This window comes from Myxine glutinosa, chromosome 1 (assembly GCF_964187855.1).
Source record: "Myxine glutinosa chromosome 1, kmMyxGlut1.1, whole genome shotgun sequence".
NCBI lineage: Eukaryota > Metazoa > Chordata > Myxini > Myxiniformes > Myxinidae > Myxine > Myxine glutinosa.
Window position 1 is genome coordinate 334,208,532 of NC_136261.1, and position 18,578 is coordinate 334,227,109.

The 18,578-nt window shown below is 48.5% G+C and overlaps 1 protein-coding gene across 5 annotated transcripts in view; it reads left to right on the forward strand.

Annotated features, from left to right (window-relative positions):
- The window catches only part of LOC137412267 (USP6 N-terminal-like protein), a 1,021,586-nt gene that overhangs the window by 69,987 nt on the left and 933,021 nt on the right, over window positions 1-18,578 (forward strand). For all 5 annotated transcript variants that reach the window (XM_078769786.1, XM_078769787.1, XM_068097523.2 and 2 more), the window contains 3 exons: window positions 872-937; window positions 6,060-6,159; window positions 6,292-6,450. In XM_078769786.1, coding sequence (XP_078625912.1) covers window positions 872-937; window positions 6,060-6,159; window positions 6,292-6,450 — 325 coding nt within the window. The remainder of the gene's footprint in view (window positions 1-871; window positions 938-6,059; window positions 6,160-6,291; window positions 6,451-18,578) is intronic.

The following is an 18,578-nucleotide window of genomic DNA, read 5'->3' on the forward strand; positions in this document are numbered from 1 at the left end:
TTGTCATCAAATGGACGAATTTTTAATATATCTCTGCATTTCCCCGTCTGTTATTTCGGGCGGTGTATGACTGACCATGCCGCGATTTAAACAAAATATATCTCAATGGACTTGAAGTTACAGGCCTTTGAGAATTCATTTCGTTCTATAAAGGGCAACTTTCATCGGATTTTCTTCCCGTTTTTTTTCAACCGAGTCTAAAACTATGTTAGCGACTGTGAAAAATGAAATGATATATCGAATTTGATTTGAAATAAAACTGTGTGAGAGAGGAAGACACCACGGGCCTACAAAACAGGCCTCAAAGCTATGTGAGTTAATAAAATGGTGGATATTTGTTTATATGAAGCCTCTCCCAAAATGGGTGGAGCTTCGAGGTTTTGTCTTCTCTGCAAGAACAAGAAGAAGAAGAAGAAAAAGAGGAAGAAGAAGAACAACAACAGCAGAGGGAACTCTATGAGCAGCGTCTGCAACATGGCTAAAAAAAGTGTATTTGTTTAAACTCCTTTTGAAGTGCAAACCCAATGCCAAACATGTCTCTCACTGATGTATTTATTGTATTGTTGAAATATGTATACCTCCTCTGGCTGTTTGGCTGCATCATTTTCCGGAGGCATGGCTATGCCGCTGATGCAATGCCCCATTACCAGCAATCTGGTAGTCATTTCGCCGACATTGAAAGATGACAGGCTGAGTCAACCCACCTGGTGTTAATTCAACGGTACGGCAGGGGCTTGAACTCGAGAACCCTAGGATCTTAAGCCAGCCATCTTAACCGTTAGGCCATCAGCAGGCTTTGTATTGGTTTAAACAAATTGCAATACGATTGAAATTCAGTGCATTCGTTTTGAGAGGGAGCATGTACTTGCAGGATGCACAAGGGATACCAAGTACATTATACACTACCAAGTGGTTCTTGCAGTGCTTCATGGACCGGGTGAGTCATTTTCATGCATCTTGGCCAGGAAGTAGGAATTTCTTCTGTTGTCTGTCTGTGAGCACGATATCTCAAAAGGTTATGCACGGATTTGAACGAAACATGGTGGACATGCTGATGTGTGATGAGGACAAATTGATTAGATTTTGGTGAACTAAAATTTTTCGTGAATCTTCACAATTGAGAGATGGGGCCAAAAAATATATATAGAACAATATCTTAAAGTTATAGACGGATTCGGCCAAAACTTGGTGGACAGGTTGGGTGTGTGACAGACAAATTGATTATATTTTGATGAAGACCCGGATATGATAAAAAAAAATTAATATCCAAGTGATTCTTTACCTTTGAGAGATAGGGCCCAAGAACGATATATAGCACAGTATCTCAAACTGTTGTGGACGGATTCAGCCGAAACTTGGTGGGCAATTTGATTAGATTTTGGTTAAGGTCTTGCTCCCCCAGCTCTCTCTGTGCTTTGTCCCCCAAATATTCCTACAGGTCGCACAAGATCTGCCTGCAACCCTCTGATGGTTAAACTGCCGAAATCTCGGCTCTCTGCTCACCTTCACTCTTTCATTCCTCTTTTCTCCCACCTCTGGAACAAACTCCCTCACTCCCTTCAATCCCACTCGTCCCTCCAGGTCTTTAAAACAGCTGTTCACCACCATCTCTTATCTTCCCCCATCCAAACCCTTGATCTTTTCTACCCCCACTAATTCACCCCAGATCCACCTTGTTTGAAATTCCAACTTCTTTCCTGGAAGTCCTGGCAGTGTCCATATGTTTTATACCTCTCCCCCCCCCCCCCCTTCACGACTTCCGGGTTCGGTTGCGAGAGGACGCTGGCGTTGCATATTCGCCGCTTCTCCGACTGGATGGATGTACAGGGTCTGCTTCTACTTTTCTGACCTGACATCTCACACCTGTCCTGCCTTTTCACACCCGCACGTGCCGCGTGTTCTCCGGCTGGATAACGGAATCTGCTTTTGATGGTACGGAATACGGAATCGAAAGGCCCGCTCCCGTTGTTTGTGGCCGTGGCCTTGTTTGCCGGTGGCCTTGTGGTCTTTGTGGCCTTGTTTGCCGCTGTGGTCTTGATTAGCGGCTGCAGTCGTTTGCCGCTGCGTTTGCCGCTGCGTTTGCCGCTTTGCCTCCTCGACCTTGGCCTCGTACTCGTCCCTTCGCTCCTGCCTGGCATGGCTCTGAAGTACTCCGCCGCAAGGCTTCTTCTGCTCAATACCCGCTCCACCCCATCATGCATCTCTGCCATCAAATCAAATGGACTCCTCCGACGACCCAGGTACATTCACCGTGGCTCCGGTCGCAAGTTTGTTTATTTGCAATCAGGTCACTCCATCCCCGTCCTCTGGTCGGCTCAGCGCACTCTCACTCTTCGTCCCAGCGCACCTGGTCACAGCAACCCACACGATCGCACCTCTTGCCTACGAACCCTGGCTAAATCACCTGAATTCATCCCTGCTGTTCAAAACAACATCAAGCTCACCCTGTTCAACACCCGGTCCCTCAACAATAAATGCCTCATCCTGAACGAATACATCCTGGATAACAAACTGGACTTTCTCTGTCTCACCGAAACCTGGCAACAACCTCTGGACTACTACACACTCAACCTCACCACACCCAATGGATATTCCTACGTCAATAAACCACGCTCGGAGGGCCGAGGTGGTGGAATTGCCGTTATCCACCGTCAAGACATCAAGACCAACCTCATCTCCATCTCATCTGCTCCATCATTTGAACACCTGGCTTTAAAACTCTCTGGTCACACGCAGTCAGTCATGGCTGTCGTCTACCGCCCTCCCAAACCCCACCCATCATTCCTGTCTGACTTCTCCTACTTTCTGACCCAGCTATGTTCCCTCTCCCCCTCAATCCTCCTCCTTGGTGATTTCAATATCCACATGGACTCCACTGACTCCACAATAACCACTGACTTCACTGATTTACTCACCTGCTTTAACCTCACTCAACATGTCGACTTTCCTACCCATATCCGTGGTCACATTTTGGACCTTGTCTGCTCCACTGGATTAAATTTGCACCATCTCTATGGCTCCGACCTCACCCTCTCTGACCACTTAGCCATCACTCTGACCATCAACATCCCCGCCCCAACACCAAGGCATTATCGCACAATCAACTTCCGTAAGCTAAACGCTCTTTCACCTACCTCATTCTCATCCACCCTCTCTGAAAAAATGTCCACTTCTCCCTTCATTGACCTCCACACCCCTTCCGACCTCACTGACTACTACAACCACACTCTCTCCTCCTGCCTTGACCAGCTTGCGCCTGTAAAAACCAAAACAGTTTCTTTCACCCATTCTGCTCCCTGGTTTACCCCTGAACTCCACCTGATGAAAACTCGTGCTCGCCAACTTGAAAGACTCCGCAATAAAACGGGTCTCACAGTTCACTCCCAAGCCTACAAGGACCACATACAACACTACAAAGATGCCCTCTCCCGCGCCCGCTCTGCCTACTACTCTCAAATTATCCACTCTGGCTCCGGAAACCCAAAAGCACTCTTCTCGACAATAAACAAACTCCTCCGCCCCCTGAACACCACCACCCAGTCATTCACAGTAGACAACTGCATCTCCTTCCTCTCTTTCTTCCAACGCAAAATTGACAACATCTACAACAGCTTGACCACCGCCGCACCCGCTCCCCCTCCAACCACCTGCCCCCCCTTGTCCTGCCATCCCCTGTCTCGGTTCTCCCCAATCTCTCCTACTGACCTCTCTGAACTCCTCATAGGAATGAAAACTGCCACCTGCACTCTTGACCCCATCCCCTCCAGCTTTGTCAAAGCCTCCCTCCCTGCTCTCTCTCCACTTATCATTGCAACAATAAACTCCTCCCTGTCTACAGGCATCGTCCCACCTTCCCTCAAAATTGCTGCTGTTACCCCCATTCTAAAAAAACCTGGTCTAAACCCTGACACCCTAAACAACTTCAGACCCATCTCCAACCTACCCTTTCTGTCAAAAGTTTTGGAACGCGCTGTAGCCACTCAACTCAAACATCATCTCTCTGCCAATAACTTGTATGAAACATTCCAATCCGGATTCCGCTCCAACCACAGTACTGAAACTGCTCTCCTCAAAATCACCAACGACCTTCTCCTCTCCTCTGACGCTGGCAACCTCAACATTCTCGTCCTCCTCGACCTCAGCGCTGCCTTTGACACCATCGATCACACTATCCTCCTCACCCGACTTGAATCCACCTTTAACGTCACCGGCACTGCCCTCTCTTGGATTAAATCATACCTCTCTGACAGATGCCAGTTCATCTCCATCAATAACTGCAAATCCCCCACTGCTCCCCTCCCCCAAGGTGTCCCCCAAGGTTCAGTTCTTGGCCCCCTCCTCTTCATCCTTTACCTGTCCCCGCTCGGTCACTTAATCCGCCGTCATGGTCTCCAATTCCACTGCTTCGCCGATGACATCCAGCTTTTCATCTCCACCAAGTCCGTCTCCACCGACACCCACTCTATCCTGACATACTGCATCACTGAAATAAAATCCTGGCTTCAAATCAACTTCCTCAAGCTTAACTGTGATAAATCTGAAATAATCATCATTGGCCCAAAAACGCTCACAAAATCCACCCATAACTTTGCCCTCAACATCGACGGTATCCCAGTATCCACCTCCCCTCACATCCGGAATCTTGGCGTCATCTTTGACCAAACCCTTTCCTTCGACAAATACACTAAACAGATCACAAAGTCAGCCTTCTTTCACCTGAAAAACATTGCCCGTCTCCGCTCATCCCTCTCCTCCACGGCTGCAGAAACCCTCATCCACGCCTTCATCACCTCCCGTCTGGACTACTGCAATAGCCTCCTCTATGGTTCACCCTCAAAAATCACCAATAAACTCCAATACATTCAGAACTCCGCTGCCCGTCTACTCACTCATTCCCGGACCCGTGACCACATCACCCCCGTCCTTTACAAGCTTCACTGGCTCCCCATCCCCCAGAGAATCCAGTACAAAATCCTCCTCTTGACATACAAAGCCCTCCATAACCTGGCCCCATCCTACCTGGCTGACCTCCTCTCCAGACACACTCCCACCCGCAACCTCCGCTCTGCTGGTACCAACCTCCTGACCCCCTCCATCCGGACCAAATTCAGATCCTGGGGGGACAGGGCCTTCTCCATCGCTGCTCCCACCCTCTGGAACTCACTACCTCACACCATCAGAGACTCCTCCTCACTCACCACATTCAAAACATCACTAAAGACCCACCTGTTCAACGCTGCATTCAACATTCAACCCACAGCATTTAACCCCTGACTATCTCTTCTCCTTCTCCCTCCTTTTGCTTTAAATATTTCCCTATTGATTCTTGTCTTGTCTTTTTGATTCTTGTCTTATATATATGCCGTATATCGCTGCTGTTTGTTTTCTTGATTCTTGTCTTTTTGCAATTGTTGTTTTCATGTATTGTTATGCATTATGTTTTCCACTCTGTCAAAGCGCCTTTGGGCTTCTGGAAAAGCGCTATACAAAATAAATGAATTATTATTATTATTATTATTCCCATGCCCCCTCCCAAAGCCCTCTTCCTCCCACAGATCTCTCGATGTCCCTGCTCTCAGATGTTGTGTTTGTGTTCCTCCCCCTCTCGCCCCATCTTGTCTACCGCTCCCCATGTTATATGTTTTATGTGTCGGTTTGTCTTTCTGTGTGATTAATGTTCGCTCTTTCACGAGCCTCGATCTTGTATACAAAAAAAAAGAAAAAAAGAAGGTCCGGGTGGAGATTTGGCCTATCAGTGGGCTACAAAATGTAAAGTGTTGAGCTTGGTGGAGTCATGCGCTCTAAAGTATCAAGTGCCAATCTAGTTCGAACTGTTTTGTAATGTTTAGAAAATGATCTCATTACCAAAATAGTTCCATACAGTCGTGATAGATTTTATAAATGAGAATCTTTTGTTTACTTATGGTACTCCCCTTTTTCTCCGCATCCCCTTCCCTTCCTCGTTTCACCGTCTCTCTCTATTGTTGATCGCAATTAAAGATGAATTTATTCTTCGATTGTAACCAGTAAACTTCATGGAAGCCATGCTCTCTTGACAGACGCCCTTTTCACTGACATTGCGGTTGTGGGATGTTTTCATTTTGGAGGGAACAAAAGTACTGGCAGCTATAGCTTACGCGATCATGAAGTTGAACAAAAGTAAGAAAATGTCGTGTTCACATCTGAAATTTTTCCTGTTCTGGTGGCTTTTTACATGGTCATTGTCTTTGTACCGAGTTGCTTCAAAGCAACAATGCTCATGCTTTGGTATCACCTTAATTCTTTCTGTAGGATACCTGATGGACCTTTCACTTGAGGACATGATGATATTCCTGCAGGAAGTGCTTGCAAAGGAATTTCCAATGACGGACGATAGATTTATGGAATATCTGCAAACGGTGTCTTCTGAGCTTCGACGAGCCAAACTGGACATTCCTCCACCACCGCAGGGTAATCCTTGTGTCCTGTGTGATGCTCACTTAACACAGTTCCTGATACCATATCAGTGATGGATTTATACATGTATATTTACAATATGTATGTAGTTTTTCAACATGTTTGTTATCATATTGAAGTGCAGTATTCAAAACGAGCTATAGAATCAAAACGAGCTACGAATACCAGACACATTGTAATACAAGCACTTAATGTTTGTCCACCTAGTTTTGCAGCCGTGATTAGCCTTCTTGGTGTTCTCAACATAAAATTCGTCTTCGTACAAATACTGTCTTCGTATTAATCCCGGTTCTTTGATCGTACCATCCCTCGACACCTCGGTGACAACTTCTACACTCCACTCACTCCACTCCAGATTCGCCACGACCTGTTAAATAGCTCGATCAGAGATTCCTCGATTTCAGATTCGCCACGGGATGGCACAATCAAGGTGAGGGGAGCGCCATATTGCTCCGGGCTTTTTTTTAGCCCACAAATTCTTCGCGCAGTCCATCCGTGACATGAGGGCCTGATTTCCATCCCTGTAACCCCTCCTCTCAACACCGGCACCTCCCCCATCCCGCCAAGCAATCTCGGTGCGACATTAGGGTGAGTACCCCTGTAACTGTTCATTTAATTATCTATTTGCTATTTCATTTGTTACCCCGTGCACGCGAAGCGACAAGCAGGGTTAAGCAATTGGGTCATGTCTGTCTGTCCGCCCGTCTATCTTATCTGTTTATGATCGAGGAACACCTTATTTAAATCTCATGTTATATTTTGAACACGAATCAGAACAAGAATAGAAAGACCAGTCTTTAGTTTTACCGTACTTTGTTTCTGAATTCAACCCGACCACACATGCGCAGAGAGGAGTGAGATAATATTTTTACACTGTCTGCTTGTCTGACAGTCAAACAAAATTGAAAATCATTCTAAACAGGAAACTTACCGTTTTTAATGACGTCATAATGGACACATACAACAAGCCTGAATAAGTAATGTAATGTGTTAGATGCTGAGAAAAATGGCGGTAAAACTCGGAATTAATTTATTTATATGCTATCAACAATCTTTATTTTATATTAATTTAATTACATGCTTGAACACGAGTATATAAATCGCCTGTCACAATAATTACAATAACTTCCAGTTTTGCAGTACCTCAATTTAAACTAGAACGCCACTCAGTAGAGTGCATACTCCCGCCATGGGTCAAGTTGGAATAGTACGATTTCACAAACGTTTGAGGGAGTAGTTCAGTGACAATACAAGACAAGACAACACAAGACAGACACTGCACAGATATATATATATATATATATATATATATATATATATATATATATATATATATATATATATATATTGTTATGGTTTTGCGCGAAGCCCGTTCCCTTACCAAGGGGAGATTAAGCCCCTTGTTCTCCTGGGGTCTTCGCAACTGCGAGACTGAGTCGCCACTTCCGGTCAGACGTGGGACAGGGTTTCGGGACAATGTTCGCACGTACCTAAGTACCCATGCCGCCGCGGAAGCGGGGATCAAGTCTCGCACGAACCACGCGTAATTTGAGTACACCTGAGCGGGTTGCGTACCACGTGGTCCGTGCTGTTACCTTACTATTGAAACCCGATCAGAGCGATATAATTCGTACCATGCTAAGTCAATGATGGAAAACATGAGACAGTCGAATCAAAGGAAGAACACGTTTAATTATTATTATTTACAATGTACACTGGTAGAAGAAGCAGAGACACAGGGCAGTCTTATACAGTCTTAACTTATTACGCAGACAATGGGCCCATTCACACTCACAGGGGGATGAAGGAAGAATTGTTCATGTGCTGAACGCGCCGGGTTTGGTCGTCCAGGTACAGCTCACCCGGCATGGCCCTCCGGCGGTCACCGCACGTATCCCGACAAAGGCAGGCAGGCAGGCGGGAAAATCTTCACGGCGCGTGTATTGGCAAAGCAGGCAGGCGGGAAGATATATGCGCATCTCTGTACCCCGGCACGGCTGTCTTTCACAGCGCGATTAATACAACTGCGCGCTTTCACTCTCGTAACTCAACGGAGGATCTGACTCATGCTCAACTGAGAACTCAACTTGTAACTCATGCGCGTTTCACCCGAACTCATAACTTGTAACTCGTCTGCCCCTCCCTTCTCATAACTTGGCGCAGCGCGTCTCTCCTCATAACTCAACGAGTGCCTCTCCCCTCATAACTTAGTTCAACAGAGGACCCCAGCTCACAACTGAGGTGGGGGCTCTGGGCACAGGGTTATATCGCTACGCCCTGGCCTGCATGGAATGTTCCAAACCACGCCTTTTGCGACAGTGGTAAGCCACTCCCCTCGAGCCCTGATTGGCGGCTCGTGCTTACCGGTCACTCCCACTCTTCCTTCAGCCTTGATCGACTTGTTCAGGCCGGCCTCGTGGTATTTCGCGCCAAAAGCCAAAGTATCGCGGCATCAGAAGCATCGGAAGGAGACCTAACTCTCATTATTCGACTCAACACAAAACTAACACAGGAAAAGGACTATGCTTACATTTACGAAGAAATAACTGAACTTAAACGAGGCTACATGTTGTAGTGTAACTAAACTATGAGGGGAAATAACCTTTTATTGTAAAAATACAAAACTGCAACAATATATATATATATATGTATATATGTGTGTGTGTGTGTGTATGTATATATATGTATATATATATATATATATATATATATATATATATATATATATATATATATATATATATATATATATATATATTGTTACAGATACGACTTTGATGGTATGGTGGGCCGAGCGGGATGGCCGCCGTATCCGTACAAGTTACCCGATTGTGCCCGAATGTTAACTAATCGCGCTACGCTGGCTCAATAGGAAAGAGAAGACACCCGGCTGGGTTACAATCACACAATACGACACCAGGGGTTCAGTTCTCAAGACCTCCGGAGGAGGTTATATTAAGGCGGAAAAGGTTAGATTACAGGGACAAGAGGGAAACATAGGAAGGTGGGCACTTAGACACAACCTTATATTAACCCTAGACAGACCACAGATAAACGGGACAACGCTGACTCACACGGGATTTGATGGCAAGGAAAGCGGCAGTCGATGGCTCAGGTGCACCTGGCTCAGGGACTGAATCACGTACGGTGGTGTCCAGCAGATGCGGGGAGGTCGCTCAGCGCTCGTGGGTCGCGACTTTGGTGGAGATGCCGGGGAGGTCGCTCAGCGCTCGGGAGGGTGGCGTCTTGTCCTTCCAAGCTCGGGGCGCATCTGACGTCACGTCCGGCGCGGGGCCGCGTATATCCGGCGGGGAGTCACGCCCTCGCTCGTTAGCTCCGCCCCATATGGCATCGGCCCATGGCTTCTCATTGGGTGCGGGGGTTACCGGCTCCGCCCTTGACGAGGGGCCGACAGGGAGCCCCCTTCTGGGTAACCCCGTCGAGCACATGTTCAATGGCGGCCAACCGAGCCGGAGTGAGGACGCAAAGCCGCTGTTGTTGTGGTTGTTGTTGGAGCTTGAGATGATGGGAAGAGATGCGGGGAGGTATGGGAAGGTCCTAAACTCCTACTGGTGCCATATCATCACATTCTGGTGCAACGAAGAGTCATAATTAATGGAAACAAGTCCTTAACTGACATAGATTAAGAATAACTAGCAAGATGTCCTATAATTGTCTACGTGTGGTGCGGGGGACCTGGGCACGACATTTAATGGGGGGATGAAGGGGAAGATCGGCTCTAATGGGTGTTGTTTACAGACAATGGGACTAGGGAATGGGGTAAGGGAGAGTTGGGGAGTATCGGAGAAAATAGGGGAATATTTACAAGCGGATATGGAGGCCAAATTCCATATTCGCAACATTGCACCCTTCTCTACCCTCGGGGCGTCCCGACCCGATAAATTTTTACCTACTTTAGTGTGGCACGCAATGTAGTTCCCTCTACTATTAACTCTACCCTGAGTGCGACAGTTTTACAGATATTCACAAATGAGTAAATATGTCCCCCTGCGACGTTGCACCCTTCTCCTCACAGAAACACACCCACAGGATAACCGAATCCGGAAAGAATTCTCAAACTAAACATACAGCCGGTAGGGAGCATTATTTACAAGACTACGCTGCTATTTACACTACGATCCAGGACCTGTTTTTGGAGGAACACATGCAGATGTTATGCATAGAGAGAGCGCGCTTGCCAACATCGATACACCAACCCACGAGTGCTCTGTGGCCGACGGCCTTTAATAACGTGCAGAGCACCCTTTCCCAGCATCAAAAGCACCACCCCACCACCAATCGGTGCAGTCACCATTGTTCATTGGAATAAAAATAAATTCGACAACCCCTAACCCTGCAGGTGTCTCTTGCTCTTCTTGTGGTGCACTTGGTGTTAATTATTAGTGGTTCACCTGTATGGCATAGGTGCCCCGTTGACCCATAGGTCCATCCCCGGGTGGTGCTTGGCCGCAAAAGAACTGCGGTCCATTGTGGGTGGCCACAAACATTGCGGTCCATATGGTGTACCGATCCAGGCAGCGAACAGCGAAAGTGCAGGCCCACAACTGCGTCGCCAGCACCTCTCTCTCCTCTCTCTCCACCCCAAAGCCAGATCCTCGGAGGTGGGAGACAAAAGAAGAAACAAGTGAGTAAGGTGGTAAGGGCGCAAAAGTGCACGCAATACAAGATGATGCACACTGGGGGCACATGGGAACCAGGTGAGACAGGTACGTTCCTACCGTACGCCCCCCCCCACCAGGTAACCTACATGGCCCCTCCCTTACCCCTTACTGTATCAACAAAACACAACACTACCCATAAACATCTACTTTACAAATCCACAAACATCCCTACTGTCTTCCCCGTTCCTCCCATATACCAAATTCGTCTTCTCTCCCTCCTAACCAATCAAATTTGCCATTTTCAACTCCCATCAAAATTTGCCATTTTCAACTCAACACCAAAATTTGCCATCACCAATTCATCATCAGTCCCTCCTAGGGAGGGAGAGATGGAATCACCCCAATGTCTCATCCACGTCGTGATGCGTCTCACAAATCCTCACAGCAATCTCATTTCCTGCAACAAACAAAGAAAACACAGGTGTGGAGTCATCATCATCACCACAGGCAAGTGGCTGCGTATGGTGCGACAGGTTCATCAATCCTAACTATCTCCTAAATGACTTTAACAACTTTACACTACCCGGGGGCTTTCTCCAGCCAAACCATTGGCCCTCTTACACTATGGGTTCTAAAAACCAATTCCCATTGGCCAAACTGTGGTGCTTTTCAATTTGGGGTCTCACTCCCCCGATTCATCTCCCGGTGCCCTCGTACAATTTCTGGGCTGCGACGTGTACCTCTCCCAGTGGGTCTACCCACCTGCACACCTCCACCACTGCAGTTGCCTCCGAGCTTACCTGCTCCTTACCCTAACCTAACTACCAGGGGAAGGCCCTCTGGCTCTCTCCCCACTCCGTGCCCTCTCTGGCACTGGGCTACCCGGGTCCATCCTCCGGATCCTCGGGCCCCATCCACAACTCTACCGGCTCCCAGAGCCCACCTGCGGCCTCACCTGGCCGACATCCTCACAGTGGTGGAGTGCCCAACCAACTACACACACTAACAGGCTACACGCCCAGCCATTTCCACAACACTAATGCACCCATTCACAACACCATTCTGCAACCGCACCACAAATGCCAATATCCAACCACAATTTACCTGCACCCTCTACCTAACACTTACACTACCCGCCCCGGGTGCTCGTGAAAGGGGTCCACTCTTCCCCCATCCACACCTTCGCACCATGCACACCACTCCGTACCACTCACTCCAACTCTCTCCACACACCTGTACCTGCACACCTGTGCTCTCACACCTGGTGCCACCGGCACCCTTCTCTCCCCAAGCGCATTCGCGCTGATCCACACACTCACTACTCATACACTGCTCCACACACCTGTCCAGTTGCACACCTGTGCAATCACACCTGTTCAATCCTCACACACACAGCATCATCTCAGCTAACTACTCCCTTCTGAAACTTGCGCTTCCCAGTCGTCCCTTTAAACTATTGCGCTCCCACGTCATTATCATCCATACTAATCTACCTGCGTCCCCACTACAGGTATCAGTCACTAACTAAACTTAACGTTACCTAAGGTCATCTTCTCTAGATCCCTACACACAATATCCTAACCCACCCGGGCTAGTTTTCACTGCCATACACCCCATAAGCTATTGCTCCTTTGCCCCACATGGGAAGGATGGTGGATTTGCCATCCCACCACATCGGGGGTCTCTCACTACCAATTTTGCACATCAAATTTCAACAAATTAAAAATTTGCCAATCACTGCCCATCATCTGCCAGTCACTACTGCCAATCCCTTGCCAATCATCAAATTTTGTTTTTCTCTAATTTTGGGTCCAAAACACTAACCTCATCACCCAGTCGACTCACTAATACCTCTCGGTGCGCCAATCCCTGTCCAAAGCCCGGCTTCGTAAAGCCAAGCAATGGATGCTGGTTGTTTTGTGCCAGCGGCTGAATGCGTCCGGCACTCGGTGCAGGGACGGGGGCTTACCCGGGCCGAGATCCCACGCATCACCTCGGCGCGGAGCCATCCAATGTCCCGATCTCGACCTGCCGGCACGTCTCAACAAAAAGTGGTCGCCATGACGACCCTTTCTATCGGGCTGCCAGCTCCGCCTAGTGGAGCACGGACGCGGCCGTTCAAAGCGAGGCCCAGCACGCACCGAGGGCCCGATTCGGCTATAAGTCGTTCTAAACTCTATCCCGTCTAACGTCGATGCTTCACCTGGACGCTTACACCCCGCAGCCCGTTCCTTGCTCACACATCCAGCTGTGCCCATGCTCCTCGTACCCTTCCTTACACACCCAGGTACCCTCATTCCACTCACAGCCTTGGTCACACACCTGACCACTGAACACCTTGGCACACATTCGTTGTTCGCACACCTCACCAATACACCTCTTCGCGCCCCCTCCTCGGTCACCTCCTCTGTGACAATCACAGGTGTGCTCTCATTCGCACACCCAACCACGTGCCTCACCACCAACTCCAGCGTGCATTCCCACTCACGCTCTACCATTCCAGGTGTGCATCCTTCCATCCCAGGTGTACATCCTCGCTCACCTGTCACAACTAACTCACGCTCCATGTCACTCTCACTACTTTCACCTCCATTCCTGCCAGAGCACTCACCCTTACTCTTGACAGCGCACTCTTTCCTCGTGCACCTGCCCGTCACACACCTTTCTTGCGCACACTCTCCCGTTACACCCTCTGTAACACTCACCACAGGTGGACACTCTTCCTTACTTCTGACCGCGCACTCTTTCCTCATGCACCTGTCCGTCACACACCTTTCTCGCGCACACTCCTGCGCACACTCTCCCGTCACACCCTCTGTAACACTCCCCACACCGCGCTCCCATGTGCTCCCTCGCACACGCGCTACGACCGACTCACTCTCGCCAGCACCCTCACTACTCCTTGGCACGCACTTTTTCCTCACACACCCCAGAGTCGGACTTTCTCGCACACCTCCTCTTTCGCACACCAGACCTGTCACACACTTCACCAATGGCCTCTCACGAACACCCGGGTCCATCTCGACCCCCAAGCTCATTAAATCCCCTGGCGCATCATACGCACGACCATATTGGTCACCACTTACACCGGGTCCTCTTCCTCTTCGCTTCTCCTCCATCACCTGCGAATCCCTCATCCGGTTAATGAGCACATCATCACGATCCAAGCACAGACTTTGGACCAATTCTTTTACCTCCTCTTTTATCTCTTTCTTATCCTCTCTCCGTCGCTTTTTAATTTCGCTCACCCCTTCTTCCACTTCTTCTAATTTTTGCTTCATCCCCTTCATCTCTTCGTGCGCCCCTTTAAGTTCTTCCTCTAACTCCACTTTATTTTTTTCTATGTGCTCCCGCACCTCCCGCTCTTTAACCTCCATTACCTCTACCACCTTGTCCATTTTCCTCGTCAGGTCCTCATGTACCGTCTGACACTCTTTTTTAATTACCCCTACGTCCTTTTTCATCTCCTTCTGTGTCGATTTTAAACCCTCTATTACCGCTGTGTTCTTCTTTACCTGGTCCCCCAGCTCCTTTTGTCCCACTGTCAGTTGTTCTACTCCCAGCGTCAACTCCTCTATACCACCTTGCAATTTTACAGTCCCCTTTCTCACCTCTTTCTCCATGCGCTCCTTACAGTGCCTCACCTCCTCGCGCACTCCTCCGACCTCCTCACTCACTCCTCTTCTGATCTCCTCTCCCATCACTTGCATCTCCTGCCCAGATGCCACCCTCATCTGCTCCATTTCCTCCCTGTGAGCATCCAGTTTGGTTTCTACCCCCATTCTGACCCCCTCTATCTGCTGCTCCATTTGTTTAACTTCCCTTTCCGCTTGGTCCCTCATGTCCCTCAATTTGCCTTCCATACTGTTTTCTAACCCCTCTAACCCTTTTTGCATCCCTTCCATTTGATTCTCTTGAGCGGCCATTCTGTTTTCTACCCCCATTAACCCATTTCTCACCTCTTTTATCCCGTTGTCTAACCCCTCAAAATTATTGTCTAACTTCCCAAATTTCTTGTCTAACTCCTCAAAATTATTGTCTATCTTCCCAAATTTCTTGTCTAACTCCTCAAAATTATTGTCTAACCCCTCACTGGTACCCCTCGCTTCGTCCCTCATTACCCCCATTTGCTCACTCTGAGCCCTCGCTTCGTCCCTCATTACCCCCATTTGGCCCTCTATTCGTTCCATAAGGGCCCTCATTTGCAACATAAAAAGGTTCGGATCCACCAGGGGCGCTGCCACGGTCACGGGCGCGGTGACCAGCGAGGCGCCATTTTGCGCGTCTGCTACCCTCGCTGCTTCGCTCTCCTCACGTCCCTCAATTTGGTCCTGGACCGACCCTGCCTCACTCTCCCCTACCGGACCCCAGCTGTCTTGATCCGCCATAGCGCGACTTTCAAAATTCGGGTTTTTATTATTTTTTTTTTTTTTTTTTGTAAAACACAATCAAATTTCGCTGTTATAATTTCGAGCGCGTAAACGCGCTCCGGGTCCAATCTCACTCCTCGACACCAATTGTTACAGATACGACTTTGATGGTATGGTGGGCCGAGCGGGATGGCCGCCGTATCCGTACAAGTTACCCGATTGTGCCCGAATGTTAACTAATCGCGCTACGCTGGCTCAATAGGAAAGAGAAGACACCCGGCTGGGTTACAATCACACAATACGACACCAGGGGTTCAGTTCTCAAGACCTCCGGAGGAGGTTATATTAAGGCGGAAAAGGTTAGATTACAGGGACAAGAGGGAAACATAGGAAGGTGGGCACTTAGACACAACCTTATATTAACCCTAGACAGACCACAGATAAACGGGACAACGCTGACTCACACGGGATTTGATGGCAAGGAAAGCGGCAGTCGATGGCTCAGGTGCACCTGGCTCAGGGACTGAATCACGTACGGTGGTGTCCAGCAGATGCGGGGAGGTCGCTCAGCGCTCGTGGGTCGCGACTTTGGTGGAGATGCCGGGGAGGTCGCTCAGCGCTCGGGAGGGTGGCGTCTTGTCCTTCCAAGCTCGGGGCGCATCTGACGTCACGTCCGGCGCGGGGCCGCGTATATCCGGCGGGGAGTCACGCCCTCGCTCGTTAGCTCCGCCCCATATGGCATCGGCCCATGGCTTCTCATTGGGTGCGGGGGTTACCGGCTCCGCCCTTGACGAGGGGCCGACAGGGAGCCCCCTTCTGGGTAACCCCGTCGAGCACATGTTCAATGGCGGCCAACCGAGCCGGAGTGAGGACGCAAAGCCGCTGTTGTTGTGGTTGTTGTTGGAGCTTGAGATGATGGGAAGAGATGCGGGGAGGTATGGGAAGGTCCTAAACTCCTACTGGTGCCATATCATCACATTCTGGTGCAACGAAGAGTCATAATTAATGGAAACAAGTCCTTAACTGACATAGATTAAGAATAACTAGCAAGATGTCCTATAATTGTCTACGTGTGGTGCGGGGGACCTGGGCACGACATTTAATGGGGGGATGAAGGGGAAGATCGGCTCTAATGGGTGTTGTTTACAGACAATGGGACTAGGGAATGGGGTAAGGGAGAGTTGGGGAGTATCGGAGAAAATAGGGGAATATTTACAAGCGGATATGGAGGCCAAATTCCATATTCGCAACAATATATATACACACACAGACGGCATTTAATATGGAATATTTTTTTTGTGGGGGTGAACTTACTTTTCAAGATGACTTAGAACCAAAAGTTCATTGGAATAATGTTGAAATTATTCTAGATTTTGTTAATGGGACCTTTAAAAGAAACAAAAACCACATTTGACATTTCGAAACAAATAAATTGATCCTTGAAAGTGATGTAAACTGATATCGAACTCAATTCATGGACAGTACTGTGTTAAACTTCTGTACGTTTTCCAGAAGTATCTCTTTATTTTGCACATTAGCCAAAATTTTTTAACAAAAACAAAAGTTAAATGACTGGGATTACGGACAGTAAAATTACAGTTCAGTACTTCATGTAACCCCCACGAGCATTCAGGAGAGCATGTACACGTTAAGGCATGCTGTTCACGAGATTTCCCAAGGTTTGGACAGGAATCGCTTGCCATGCAGTGACAATAGCCTGCTGCAATTCACGCACAGAGGTAGGCTGCTGGTCCAAGTGGTCGATTTGACGCGTTAATTCTGCCCACAAGTTCTCTATCAGATTCATATCCGGGGACATGGCAGGCCACTCCATATGCTCTACACCACGGTCAGCAAGAAAGTGTTGGATCATGCGAGCACGATGAGGCCGTGCATTGTCGTCTTGGAAGACAAAGTTTCCTCAAATGGCTGCATGAGCAAATGGAATCAATGTTTCTTCCAGAATGGCCCTGTACTTGAATTGGTTCAAGTTTCCATTCAGAACAACCAGGTCAGTTTTGCCCCCTGCATGAAAAGCAGCCCAAATGGTCACCGCACCACCTCCAGCTTGGACTCTTGGCACTATACAATCTTTGTTGTAGGCTTCATGCACTTGTCTGCGCACTCGGACGCGGCCATCTTGGCGATAGACCAGAAATCTAGACTCGTCACTGAAGATCACGTGATTCCAGTGTCCTGGCTGCCATTGACGGTGCTCTCTGGCCCACTGCAATCGGCGCTGGCGGTGTTGTCTGGTCAGACGTGGCTTTCTCAGGGGACGCCTGGCACGATAGCCTGCTTGAACCAGTCGTTGGTTGACTAGCCTTCTGGATACAGGCACATTTGTCAGTTGCTGCCACTCAGCCCTAAGCCGATTAGCTGACTTGGTACGGCCATTGCAGACTAACCGGTGCAGCTGGCGATCATCCCTCCTTGTGGTTCTGCGGGGACGTCCGGTATTGGAGTAGGGACACCCCTTTGAGCATTTCGTTTCAGGATCTTTGACACCTGACCTTGAGTGATGCCATACTGTCGAGCAATAGCACGCTGTTTCATGCCGTAATTTCGTAAAGCCACCACTCCATGACAAACAGCATTGTCGAGTTGACGGACCATCTCCAGATGAAGCGGCAATAACTTTTGGAGACGTGCAGCAGTTGTTTTCCACTAATACCAAACGCAACAACCCTTGTATACCCGACTGTGAAGCCAATCATCAAATGCACCTGTCCGTACATTTTGCCACGCCACCTGTGATATAATCCTGTTGTTGACTTCTTGCTGCGACAGACAATCAGTGACATGGTTCTTTTAACAAATAAATCACCGAAGTGTAAAAGAAACTCACCAGATTGATATACTGAGTAAAGAAAGTAAACCCAAGTCAAGAAAAAAAAAATATTCCATATTAAATGCCAAGTCTGTATATATATTGTTACAGACGCGGTTGTGGATGTTAGTTTACCGAGCGGTTTGGTATGGCCGCGTCTGCACAGTTTACCCGATTACACTCGAACGTTGACTAAGTCGCGCTATGCTAAATCAATGAAGGAAAGGACACAACGGCTGGATTAAATGACACGACACCAGGGGTACGGTTCTCAAGACCTCCGGAGGAGGTTATAATATT